Source organism: Acanthopagrus latus, chromosome 3 (assembly GCF_904848185.1).
Source record: "Acanthopagrus latus isolate v.2019 chromosome 3, fAcaLat1.1, whole genome shotgun sequence".
NCBI classification, from domain to species: Eukaryota; Metazoa; Chordata; class Actinopteri; order Spariformes; family Sparidae; genus Acanthopagrus; species Acanthopagrus latus.
In genome coordinates, this window is record NC_051041.1 from 6,100,069 (window position 1) to 6,113,606 (window position 13,538).

General features: G+C 42.8%; 1 protein-coding gene and 1 long non-coding RNA gene across 7 annotated transcripts in view; one reads left to right on the forward strand and one right to left on the reverse strand.

Annotated features, from left to right (window-relative positions):
- LOC119016487 (MAP7 domain-containing protein 1-like) overlaps positions 1-11,763 on the reverse strand; it is a 41,962-nt gene extending 30,199 nt beyond the window's left edge. For 2 of the 6 annotated variants that reach the window (XM_037092320.1, XM_037092319.1), the window contains exon 1: positions 11,323-11,763. In XM_037092320.1, the coding sequence (XP_036948215.1) occupies positions 11,323-11,389 (67 nt within the window). In that variant the 5' untranslated portion in view covers positions 11,390-11,763. The remainder of the gene's footprint in view (positions 1-11,322) is intronic. The other 4 variants (XM_037092324.1, XM_037092325.1, XM_037092321.1 and 1 more) reach the window with 3 other exon arrangements.
- Positions 813-7,930, forward strand: LOC119016491. The gene is made up of 2 exons (XR_005074172.1): positions 813-1,188; positions 6,055-7,930. It is a non-coding gene; the product is annotated as an uncharacterized LOC119016491 (long non-coding RNA).
- Positions 11,764-13,538: the final 1,775 nt, after the last annotated feature.

Consider the following 13,538-nt stretch of genomic DNA (forward strand, 5'->3'; position numbering starts at 1 on the left):
TCTAAAGGTGGAGGGGAGCAGAGCATGCTGTGTGAAGCAGGTCAGCCTTTATTGTTCGGAGGTATGTGCATGCGAGCACCACTATGTGAACTACAGTGTGTGTGTGTGTGTGTGTGTGTGTGTCTTTGTGATGAGTGGGACATGTTGGATCTGGGTCAGGCCAACCTCAGGAATCCCTGGCATCCACATCGCCCGTGCACATGTTTATACAGCGGACGGGTGTCTTCTGTACCTTCTCTGCCTGCATGGCCCGCATGTGCCGAGGAACAGAAGGACTGAAAACTGTCCAAAAAGAGGAGAGATTAAAATACCCGTGACGTTTTATTGACTCTGCTCAAGATTAAGTGACTCCAGGAATTTGCGATTTCCCAACCAAAAATAAGAGATTTTGATAAGTTTACAGCCGGCCGTCCATCTGCTTACACGAGGTCAGAGAGCACACGTGTCCTTGATGGACGCCTCCACAACCTCTTCCTGCAGGGATAGAAAAAAGAAAACGGAAATGCTCTCGGGCAAGAAGTCTCCACGCCCCAGGGAAAAGCAGAGGAAGAACATTCCTGGGGGAGAAAAAAACAGGCAGAACACAGGCCTCTAGTTTGGATGTCCGGACAGATAAAACCAGTGAGTGAGGGGGAAATGTTCACAAAATGAAATCACTTGGTAAATATTCACGTTTTTCACCAATTACGCTTCAACTGAAGGACAAATAAACAGTCTGATTGGTTGTCAGTGGTACTAAACTGACGGTCCACTTCAGCTGCATCTCATGACAAAAAACAAGAGCGCAGGGTAAATAAAAAAAGGTCACTGAGTCCAAATTCAAGCGTGCACGATACAATAAGAGCCCACAAACCAAATGTCAACCAACCACCGCTTCTCATGGCAGCAAAAAAACTTCAGGCCTCATGCAAACAACTGCTGCACGAACCTCTGAATCCCCCTCAGATTCCACCGTCACGCTGCGAGAGGTCAGCGGACCAGCAGCTGTGTTTGTGATGAGCTCCAGGTCTCAGCAACGAGCAACAACAACAACAACACGCAACGGCTACTAATCACCGTCACAGGAGAAGAAATGTGGCTTCTCTGTGATGGCGAGGGAAGAGAAACCTCTGGGATTCAATTACAGACCGCGTACCCTCAGGATGACTGCGCGTGTCAGCTGTTCTCTTTGGATCGCTGAATGTGCAGGTTTGTCTAAAAGTGAAGAGATGATTGTTCACTAGGCCACGTCACGTCAAGATTTCCGCTCAGTGCTTAGTCATCTTGCGCTACGAGGGAGCTGGTTGAAGAACTTCAGCTGATTTCTTAATATTCTCAGATGACTTGTTTAAACTGAGAATGCTGTAAAAAGGGTTATCTGGCTGATAGATGAGGATTTCATCATCTGAAAAGCAGATTTGATCAGCTGCATGTTGGCTAAATGTAGCAGGAGTTGCTGAACTTGCTAGCTTAAGAGAGATCATCGTCATGACAACTAATATCATGAAATAAAATCTGACATAACGTGCAATCGAATATAGCAAAATAAGGCATTTAAAAAGAAAAATAATATTTAGTTTGAATAGATCTAAGCTAAACTACGTGATATGCTAATGTTGCGGCCCTTTGTGTTCAGAAGCAACTCTCAGCGCTAGGCTAGTTAGCGGGACATGCTAACAGTTACAGCTAACTTTAGAGTAGATTAACACAGATAAATCAGCGTAAGCAAGAGCAGCATTACTAAGCGACGGCTTAGAAGCTACAAAGTTTAGCTAACAGGTCTGTGTATCGTTTTTATTTACAAACAACATTAGCATTGTTGCTCAAGCTAGTTACCGGTTACCTGGCTAAATTTGGCAGCTAAACTTGCTAGCTTAAAAGAGGAAGTGATGTGTGATTGGCTGAACGGTGAGAGGGGGGTGACAACAAGGCTGTCGTGAAAAGTCAGATTATGAAATCAAATTTGACATAAAACTTGTTATTGAGAAAAAAACAACATGATGGAATTAAAGACAGATGATTGAAAAATAATTATACCCCAAAAGACAATCTATTATAAAGAAATTGATGGAATAATTTAATTCACATATTTTATGTGATTTTATATGATTAGTTTTGCCACCATTGTGTTTGAGTGGTTGCAGAAACCTTAGAAAATAAAATACATCTAGCATTATCTCCATGAGTAAAGGCTGGAAAAGGTCATTTGAACTGTGATGTAATATATAAAATATATTAATCAATGCAGCTTTGATAGAATCCTCTAAAACGAACAACATCTGGATCAAACCAGGAACACATCTGCCCAAAGAATGAACAAGATGACAAATCTGACCACACAGCGGATGCCAGCTTTCGTTCTTTGTTGCTAAATTTATCTTTTATTCCTTAAAGCGGTCGCCATACTTCTGTTTTGTCCACATCAGCAGATCAAGCTTGTTCCGCGCAGCCTTGCAGAGCGCGTTAAAGACCGTGAACGCAGAGCTACCACCTCACTGTTACTGCCCTGTGGTAACCTGTGTTTATTTACATCATGTGGCTTCGCTCGCCGTTGCTCTATCATGGAGATGACTTCATGATGATGTCACGGCCGAGGAAGTGAAACTCCATGACTACAGCTTCAGTCACAACAAAACACCGCCTGAGCTATTTTTCTCTCCGTCTTTTCTCGGCACCTTCCATTTTAAAAAACGGTTTCAAAACTCTTCCCTCTGTTCTCGCCGCCTCACCTTTGACCTCAATTTCTCAGTATCAACGCCGAGCCGATGGAGAGAGGAAAGAGGAAAAAGTGAATAATAGATGATCCATATATGATTCATGCCTGGCTCTGTTTTATGTCTGTGTGACTGGGTAACCCACTTCTTTGTGGTTAAAAGCTCCTCTTGAGATCTCTCCTGTTTGTGAGCGGAGTAACATCCTGTTGCCTGCCGCTCGTCATCCTGACCGAATCTGTTTTAGCTTTTATCTTCAGACGCGTACACTCTCAGTAGTACTTCTTTAAAATACTTTGAGTAGCCTTTCCTGTTCCTGCCCCGAATTCAGAGACAAGAAGTGGGTTGAGAGAAACGAGAAAGTGCTCCTTCGTGCTGGTGTTCAGTGTTAAAAACCAGCATCTTGTGTCCGGATCGATCCAAGTTTTGGTTGTTTGGAAGCAGAAATACATGATATGGGTTTATATGTAACGTTTGTGATTTTTGGACTTTCTCTATATTATAAAGGCATTATAAAGTATTGACATTGTTTTAAATTATTGCTGAAACTTAGGCATCATCTCAGCACCACCGAAACAGACATGTCTAAAGAAAAGTGGAGATAATGTCAAAGAAACAAACAGTTACATAACACGGAGACTTGTGAAACAAAAGACAGAAAAGAAATGCAAACTGTGATCCAAAGTAACAATGAGTCTCTCCGCAGCTTGTTTATTTCTCTCTTAACCTCAGACCACCAGACTCCCTCAGAAACTGACCACTTACACTAAATTACAGTCTTCTCTTTTCCTTTATTTAACTATTTTTCAAGAGCAACCTGGCCAAGAACACCGAGTGCGCTCCTCTTCCCACGACAGCTTCGGCTGATACGCGACTCTAACGAAGACCTTGGTGTCATTTTGTGATGGAGACCTCCAACACAAACCTCAGCTGCCCTGCCACACTCTTGTTTTGGACTTGTAAAGTAGGGCATAACTGCGTCTGGCTGACTCACGTTGACCTGGCAGCGGCAGAGGTGCGATGACGGACCAAGTTTAATCTGAGCTGAGGTCTGATTTCAGTGCTGCGAGGATCAGCCTGCACACAGCAGCACATGAAGCAGGAGAAATGAATTACCTTCACAAGATTCTGCTGAATGTCTATGAAGGACTGAACAGTTTATTAATATCATATTGTTATTGTATCCTGGCTTTTGGATGTCGTTATGTCCTGATATGACACAAGTGTTGCCTTCTGTGAAAGTGACGTAATTTTCTGAGTTACCCAATTAGTCATTACATCCACATTACTGATGGTTATTTATCAAAAATGTCATTGCGCTAATATGACACTGATTTGATACCGTTATACCTTCTCCTTCCAACATGAAGCCTGTCTGCTCTCTTTAGCCCAAGTTTAACCCAGCAGGAGAAGCAACAGCTGAAGAGAGCGGTTTGTTTACTGGGGAAGCTACAGCAACGCTGCTAAGCCAGAAATTTAAGTCTTATGGCATTTATTATAAACACACATTGCAACTTAGAGACGCCACTGCTATTTGTAAATACCCTGAGTTACCGTATAGTCTTTAGTCTTCATGTTTTGGGGAATAGTTTTCATTTTTAATGCATTTTTCAAATCCAGTATTGACGTCTTGACCTTTCTCGTTCATGAGGCAAAGCATGAAACATTAAATGTGCAGCAGATTGATCCATTTCTTCATTTGATAAATTACATGAAGGTTTCAGTTCTGTTTTCACTACAGCATGAACTCTGCGGTGTTTTGCAGAAAACATCAGACGTTCAATCAAAAAAACCATCAAATCTGGCAACCAGGAAGGTGTGTAGCGTCAACACAAAGCCCCCCAGACGAGAAGCTAAACCTGACCGGGCCACAGCCAAAAACTGCAGCCTGGCCTTCATCTTTCATCCTGAAGAAAAAAGCTTTTCAAGCATGATTTCGGAGCATAAAAGGGCACAATGAGCTTCCAGCAGAGTCGCCATTGCTCGTGTGTGTGTGTGTGTGTGTGTGTGTGTGTGTGTGTGTGTGTGTGTGTGTGTGTGTGTGTGTGTGAGGGAAGAGGCAGAGTGACGTCATCACGGCAGACTGCAGAGGTGATCAATCGACCGGTGCAGCAGGAGACGCCGCATTTTTTACTGATTCAAAAATAGCCGTCTGGAGAGCAGAGAACACCCGACGCACCACCTGACGCTGGACCTGCTTTAAGTCCAGATCATACGTGACGCACATTTTATTATATGTATATGCATTATATGTTTTGTTGTCCCGTCTTCAAGATGAAATGCGGCTGCGGTCTGTCCGTCATATGCGCTCTAATATTAGATCCCGAGGGTCCCGTGACCGAGACGCTGTGTGCTGAGTGACGTCTGTGTGCGATTGTGTGCACACACACATCAAAGCAGGAGGACGAGGAGGGGGGGACGCATCTGTTAGTGATTCCCCTGGGGTCCAAGGAAGACATCAACAAAAACATCCAGTACCAAGGAGCAAGGCAGTATGGGTAATGGATGGACAAGTACAGGACAGGAACCAAAACAAGGAATTCAAAGAGAACCTCACTCTTTTGTGGGGGAGTTTCCTGAAATGAGATGAGACGTTTTTATATCTTTCAACGGAAGACTTTAATCTGTGGTCGCCTCTGAAGAAGCTCCTGTTTAACACTTATGATGAATTCAACTGAATTAATATCGATCAATTAATCTTTAATAGACAGGCAACGCCCGAGGAAGTCAAATCTGAGCGAGCTGCAGGATGTTTGCCTCTTGGCGAGCTGGAGAAAGGCCCCGAGGACACAATCAATACGCTCTATTCTGTGTACATCAAAGTGAATCTGCAGCTGAAATATTGATATTACGGTCGAGTGCAGCGCAGCAGAGAATTAATGTGACGGCTCAGAGTAATTAGAGCTGGAGGTCCGACCTCAGAACTGACTGCACTGTGTGTGTGTGTGTCAGCGTCAACAATCAAATCTGTTGGATCAGGACTGAAATCTTGCTCAATGTCCCCTCATATTTTCTTGCGTGCTGTATCTGAAAGCGTCTGATTCCAATCAATAGATCAGAGGGGTGTATCACCTGCAGACAAAACTGGACGCAATCTGAAAGTGTTTTTGCAGACACATCGAAGCGACGGGGCCGGAAACAGAGCGAGGTCAGCACCTCCTCATCAGCTCTGAAACAGTCCCAGATGTGTAGGTGTTACTACAACGACTGTAAACTATAAAATGTGATATGACAGCTCCCTTTATGACTCCCCTCTGCCTCACGCCGTTACCTAACAGGATTACGCCGCAAACAGGATTATTAATATCAATGTCCCCTTATTCATGACTTCTGTTTTTTTTTTTTTTTTTTTCTCTGAATGCAGGATACGAAGAGGGAAACGTGACTAATGTGAGCACAAGCTCTCAGGAAGTTTCATCCTTTTCCTCCTTCTTCTTCTTCACGCCGCTGCAGAACGGAGCATTTCCTCTCTGATCCTGTGCGAGCGGCTGGCGTCACGGCTCTGATTTATAGCATCTGGTCGCAGAGATCGCTGACGTGGAGTGTGTGTGTGTGTGGGGGGGGGAAGAGGCGCACTGGTCTCCTCCTCCTCCTCCTCCCTTCTTCTTCTTCAAGGATCCACTCAGACCACAACAACCCGCCTCAAGCTTCGACTCCCCATCCAGTTTTTTTGCAGAGTCATTCCAGCCGATCCCCGTCCACACCCAGCAATCCCAGCGAAGGCGTTCTGCTCTCCGACCCCACCATGTGCGAGCATTCGGCCCCCCCCAGGCCGCATTCGAGACTCAGCTGGCAGAGCTGTGAGAACTTGAGCCCCGTCTGACTGAAGCAGCTGAGAGCAGCTCAGTCTTTTAGCTTTCAGAAGCGAACAGAAACAGTATTCAAAACTACTCAACAACTCAGAAAAAGCTCCTTACTGTTGTTCCCCCTCCGAAGCTTCCCATCGTCACGCCACACATATGCGTTTTTGATGATATAGGCAACATTTACCTCTCAAATTCAGTTGAAATTATCTTAAAATAATAGCTCCTTCAATTCAGAAAGAGGTAGAGAAAAGAGGGGATCTGATTTCTGGAGGTCCAGATCAATGACTTTGTTGCGCAAAAAGAAAAGACAACTGTTGCTAGCCAATCACGCTATATAAGCTGTGCAGTAGTTAGCTAGCTAATTAAGCTAACTACCTAACCACGTTCTCTGGCTGACTTAAATGTTTCCAGCTGACTTGTTTTGACCAGATAATGGTGTAAAATTGTTTTAAAAAGCAATTGAAGGACTGAACATGAACAGTATCATGCTAATGTAAAGCTGCTTGGGTGTGTTTGGCTGCGTCACTTAGGCTAATTCGGCTACAACGACACACAAAAGGTAAAACATACTCAATTGTTTGTATTTGCAATAAATGTGCAGGTACAATAGAAAGCGCTAAATTATGTTATTGACTGAAAAGTGTGATTAGCAAACATAAACCTCTAACATTGGCTGGGGCCAATGTCCTCAAATCCAACAAAAAGAAAGACTGAGCTGCTAAAGTTAGCTTAAACTCTGACACAGCTTGTAGCCTAGCATCCAGGAAAGGCTTCCACAAATGATACACTCCTCTCAGTGGATTTGCTTTTTATTTAGCTATCCTAACCCAACAAAATAAGGCAGTATAAAATGTTTCACTCATGGATGTAACATCTGAAGTCTGGTTACAGCTTTGGAAACAGTATGAAAATTCAAATTGTTAAAGTAAAACAAGTCATTTTGCAGGGGTTGTAACATGCTCTTCCTGGGGCCTTGGACTCATGTCTGGATTTGGTAGCTAGTAAGCTAGTTAGCAAGACACGCTAACGCCTGTAGCTTTTATTACAGCAGACTGTTGAATTCATTGTGAGGAATTTTTGCCTTAGTGTTTGTGGTTTTTGGAAAGGCTGATAAAGAAACAGCTCATCAACATTTTATTCATTGAGAGTAACTCTCTGTAGGACAGATTTACGGAGTTTAAGGGTGGAGGAAGACTTCTGATAGTGACAAATCAAAAGCCGGTTTGAATAAGTTTTCTAGGCCAGAACTCCCGTTTCCAGCCTTGGCTGTGAAGTTGAATGTTTGCCAAGAACATAACGTCAGCGTGACTGGGAAGCTCGCCGGCACGAAAGGGAGTCCACGTCTCATGATCACTTCCACAGAGGAGCGTTTAACTCCGCAATCGGACTTGAACGGAGAAGAGCTGTGTACAATTTAAAACCCCTTTACAAACCGGCGGAAAGAGTTTTTTTGTTGTTTTTTTTTTCCCTGTCGGCGTCACACAAAAGGTGAATTGTTCCAGCGTGGTGCCACTCCTATTGTGAGCCGCAAAACAGTCGAGTCTTTGAACATGTCATGTCTTGGAGAGGCTTGGTTCGACTCCAGCGCTCGCCGAGAGGGCAAAGAAAGAGGAAGCTGCTCGCTGTGTTTCCTCGAAGAAAAAAAAAAAACTCTCTCTGACACATCAGCAGGCGGAGAAGAAACAGTCAGACTGAGTGGCGTAACGTCGCTGGTTGGCTGGTTAAAGCTGGTGTGAGGGGTGACAGGAGAGATAAAGTCAAGTGTGTGTTTGTGTGCATGAGTGGAGGAGGGTGTCAGGGGTTTAAATGGTCTGCGTGCATTAGGGCTAAACCAAAGGTCTGCTGCCCTCAGACATGATTAAATCACTCTGATACGGGATTACGACCCCTCTGACAGCGCCGCAGGCCCGCCAGACTGTAAAAAACACAAAACAATCCCTCCTTGGCTTTTTTCATTTTCTCTTCCGTCAGTCCGTCCGTCTTTATTTTTAACAAGAACGAGCCTCACATCTCTCAGAAAGGCGTCACAGAGAAAGAATGCTTCTGTTTATCTAACGCCCCGGCCCTTTTTCTTTCCCCCTTTCTCGGCGTCTCGCATTCCCCCGGTAACGTCACATGTTGATCACCCTGCCGCATACCGGAGCTGTCTGTGAACCCACAACCAAAACATGCTGTGATTTTTTTCACCTTGGGTCGCTGATTGATGGCTGAGTTTGACTTTATGAACTTGTTGATTGTTGAAGTCTGATGATTAAAACTGCATTTCATGAAGACAGAGGAAGCATCACAATAAAAATAAGGGTGCACAATAGTGATAGCATTAATCTGTAACTACCACCTTCTCACATCTGATACTGATGATATAAAGATAGTTTCTCATTTCTGTGTTTTAAAAAAAGATGTTCCTAACCTATATTTTAGGCACAATATTCTTATTTTGTATTTTTCTTGCTTGACAATAAGAAATATAGAGACGCCACTTCCATTTATCTTGGTGCTGCGGTGCTTATTGGGCCTTTTTTGGTACCACAGTATGCAAACAGAAGGATATATTCACGATGTTAAAGTTTCCGCAAAATTGAGGCTGAGTCGTCGCAGCCAACATTAATTCAAGCTGTCTTAAAAAAACGCCGGCCGTTTTCCAATCTTTTTTAACGTTATCATGGATGAGGAGGATGCGAACTTAGCTAACACTGGAGGTCTGACATTACCGTTACACGTTAGCTAGCTGGCCAGGTAGCATCTTGCTAATGTTAGCTGACATTACGCGTAGCTATAAACACTATGACGTGTCGGTGAAGACCGTGACGTCTAAATAACGTTACTTTACATCGTAATACTACCTTTAAACAAACGCAGGGGTCTTCACCTGTCCACCAACATCATATTTTAAACATTTTCTTAGTTTGTTTTCCAGATAAACCTCACGTATACACATAAGAGTTCAACAGAAAACAGGAAGGTGGATTGAGGTTCATCCAAGTAGCAAGATTCAGCAGCCGATGATATAAATGTGCCAGTAACGGTCAAGGCTGTAAAACATTAACGGCTCGTTATCTAGACACCGATGTCGGTATCGGCCTCAGAGGTCCAGCATCCGTCAAGCTGCTGTTTCTATTCTCTTCTTCTTGCAGCGGCCGGTGTTCATACAGACTCCCACACATGCAGCGAGCGAGCGAGCGAGCACCATGACGGCCTGCCTGCCTTTGCGGTGATAAAAAGCTGCAGCAGACGTTTCTCCCTCCATCCGATGCTCACCACATCGAGTGGAAACAGGGAGGGGGGGAGGGAAAAGAAAGTCACCTTCTACCAGCACACAGGTCAAGAGGAGGTGTGTGTGTGTGTGTGTGTGATGGAGAAACGCCTTCTGCTTTAATAACGTGGTCGTATTTATGATGGGGTTTTTTTTACAATGGCGTCGTGCATTCGAGACACCACAAATTAAGGCGATACGGTGAAGAGGACGATGCACAGGAGGTGTGATGATGTGACGTTCACTGCATCTCTGCAGCCCTGTAGTACTTCACTGTGATGCTGTTTTGGCAACATTTCTCCCTTTAAAAAAAAAAGACAGCAGCTTCTTCTGTCTGATAATACTTCAGTTAACTGAACTGAATCACATAAACAAGATCCAGAGAGAAGAAATCAGATCCTCAGAGCAGGGCTGCACATATGGTAAAAACAAATCAATCATATTGCGATTATTTTACCGGATATGGTTCCTGATTGGTGGGAATTACCATTTTTTTGCATCATCGTTTTAATATTGTACGTAACGAGTAAAGTCATGAAGATGTGACGTCTGTTTGTGTCTGTGCATCAAACAAACACGTCTTCTCACATGTGGAGAACAGGATTCGTAGGCCAGGTCGTCCCCGCAGCACCACCGCACTTCATTACGACACTGTTTTGGTCACATATTTTTAACTTTAGAGTTAAAAGAGCCATTTTTCGATAATATTTCAATTAACCGTGCACCCAGAGTGAAAATAAGACCAGAAATTAAGAAATGACTTGCAAGATCAGAGCCTCAGACCCTGACTGATGACAGAAAAAATCATCAAAATCTTACATTGTGTTTACAGTAATTCATATATATCATAAAAGGATGTGTGACTCGCACAAAACGGCTTATTTGTGCATAACTATCAGGATTTCACTGACTTAAAGCTAGTGGAGCAGCCACGAAGAGGCTGAGATGCAGATGTTTGGAGCGCTGCATCAGCCGGCTGAAGTGCCCTTGAGCAAGACATCGACTCCCCACAACAGCAGAGGGAGATAAAAATAAAGAACGTTTTTTTTTTTTTTTACTTCACGTATCTACAGGATGGTTGTATGTGTGGTGCGTCTACAGCTTGGCTATGTGGGCCATGTTTTTTTTTTTTTTCTCCTCCTCTGTGCACCACTGACGTGTTTGGTAATGGAGCCCAACAGCTTCAGTGCAGCATTTCCAGGATCTGTGCTGCTGGTCAGGCAACCCGCTGACTGGTGTGGTGGAGGAATCACAGCAGGTTGCCAGGTTTTTAAAAAGAGAAAGGATAATTAAACCTTGAATGTGGATGGGTTTTTTTTCTCTGATTGCTGCTGCAGCTGTTGACTGTAAAGGCGCATTTCACAAACAAGGCTGCTTTAAGAAGACACTTTCATTATGATGACTGGTGGGATAAAAAAAATAATAAAATAAAGATTAAGGGAAATAACACTATTTATAATCAGAACCTCCTGATGTCACCTTAATTCTCCTGTAAACGTTTTTTATGACCTATATTTTTTTTATTCTTTTTTTTTTTTTTTTCTAAGGCTGTTGAGTGTCACAGATTACTCACATTTGTCTGTTAGTGTCAGCTTCTCCTCCAAATGATGTCCGAGCTCCTTATAATCCATCGTTTCCATTCTAGGCGGATCTCAGTCCCTTTCCCGTCGCTGTCATTCCTCAGAGTCGCTCAAGTACAGGAGATGAAACTCCCGGTACAGATCGCCCCAAACACGCCCTTTGTAAAAATCCAACCGGGAGGAGAAGAAGAAGAAGAAGAAGAAGAGAAAAAGTAGGCAAGAAACAAAAAAAATAAAAATAAAAATAAAAAAAAAATAACGTGGGACTGAAACAGGGTCCGACTTGAAACAGCTGGGAATGTTTAAAATCTTTAACAGAATAAAAGAAATCTTGTTAAAACTGACAGAATGGAGAGACTCGGTCCAGTCCGGTGGCTGTTCAGACGAAAATCTACAGTGCGGGAATAAAAAAAAAAGGAAAAACGAAGCGTCAGTGAGTCCTGAGAGCCGCAGTCAAGTCGTGAAGGACCGGAAGTACTACTTCCGGTAAGACATTTCAGAATAAAACGAATCTATAGTTGCCATGTTTTGACAAGAGCACTTAAGTCTTTTTTTTTTTTTACAGTGAGTTACCGATAAAAATGAACAAGTTTGACAACGATAGAATAATATACATGTTGACTGAAAAAAGTAATAGTAATAATAAATAATAACATTTAAAACCCTATAATCTTGTGTCTGTTTATCCATCCATTCATCCAGCCATTGCCTGGAGTTGCCTGGAGACAATCAGAGTGCACGGGATACAAGCATGAATTGCACAGGAATGTTGCACCCTGCAAATATGTGATAGCTGTGATGTTGAGATAATTAGTCATTTTGACAGAGAGACAAAAGCAGTTATTACAGTTTATGTGGTGTTTGTGTTAAAGAGTCTAACAGCTGTTGGGATAGAAAATTCTTTATGGAAATATTCCAGCTCTCAACACGTGACCAAGATGGCAGAACCATCTCCATGACAACTGAGAAAACCATCCACAAATTTCAAGTAAATGGATAGCAAAGAAACTTGAGTATGTAAACTATTGTTTTTAAGGTCAAGATTACACTCTGTAAGCAGTTACCACTTTTTAGTTTCATAGAAACACATTTTTAATATATTTTTCTGATTTTCACAGACAAGAAATGTCAGTCCATCACATGGTATAACATAACAAAGTAGAAGCAAAAATCTCGATTGAAACGCATATGACTGCGAGGGTTGGCATGATCATTCATAGAAAATGATCAATATGTTTTCAGTTTCAGGTATCACAGGCAGGTTTTTCTCCATTCCGTTTTATTTTGAAGGCATGGTAGCTCCATTTCCGGTTACAGCCTCGTTGTCGCCCTTGCTAACTTGACGTCGACGATCCCTGCGAAAAACCGCATGCCGGCCAAGTGGACGATACCAACTGTTTCGCGAGGGAATAAACTAACTTATTCGCCAAACACCAGATCAAATAATCCACCTGCGACGTTTTCAAAGGGTGAGATAACACATTTTATTTATTTTAAAGGCCTCTGGCGGGTTTAGTCAACGTAAAGAGACGGACGTGCCCTCTGTAGTCGAGGGCTCCAAACATGGTTTGACCCATCAGATGATTTCCAGCAGCTGAAATCTGCCCTGCTGCCTGGAACGGGGTGAGTTGTCATTACAGAGTATTAAACGAACTGTATGAGTAATTACCGCAATTACTCATACTTAATTAACAGTTTGTAACAGGGAAAGGCAATTTTAGTCCAATGACAAGTCATCTGTTATTAAAAAAATGCCTTATATTACCATATTAATGTCATCCAGATGAAATAATGCTTTGTTATCACAGGAAAACATAAAATCTTACTGGACTATCCCTGGAATAGTGGGTTTTTTTAAAATCAGAATAGTGGTTTTTAAAGGTGTCTGTCATCCTAACAATAAAAAGGCCAAAAATGATGTGCACATTGTTCAAAAAGCATGATTACCTCTGGAGTATCAGGTCAAATGATGCACACTTAAAGGACAACATCATCTTTCCAGTGTATTAAAAAAAATGACAGGGCATTATCTGCATGTATGCTGCTCACGGTATTGTAACAACTGATGTGACCTTACTGCTGCTGCAGGAGACAGATGAGGTCAGTCTTCCAGGAGGAAATCTGCCGCTAAGTCTTATCTGATAACAAGAGAAGCAGCAGGATGACAAAATAAAGAAACCAAAGTATGAAATGTTCACGACACCATGGC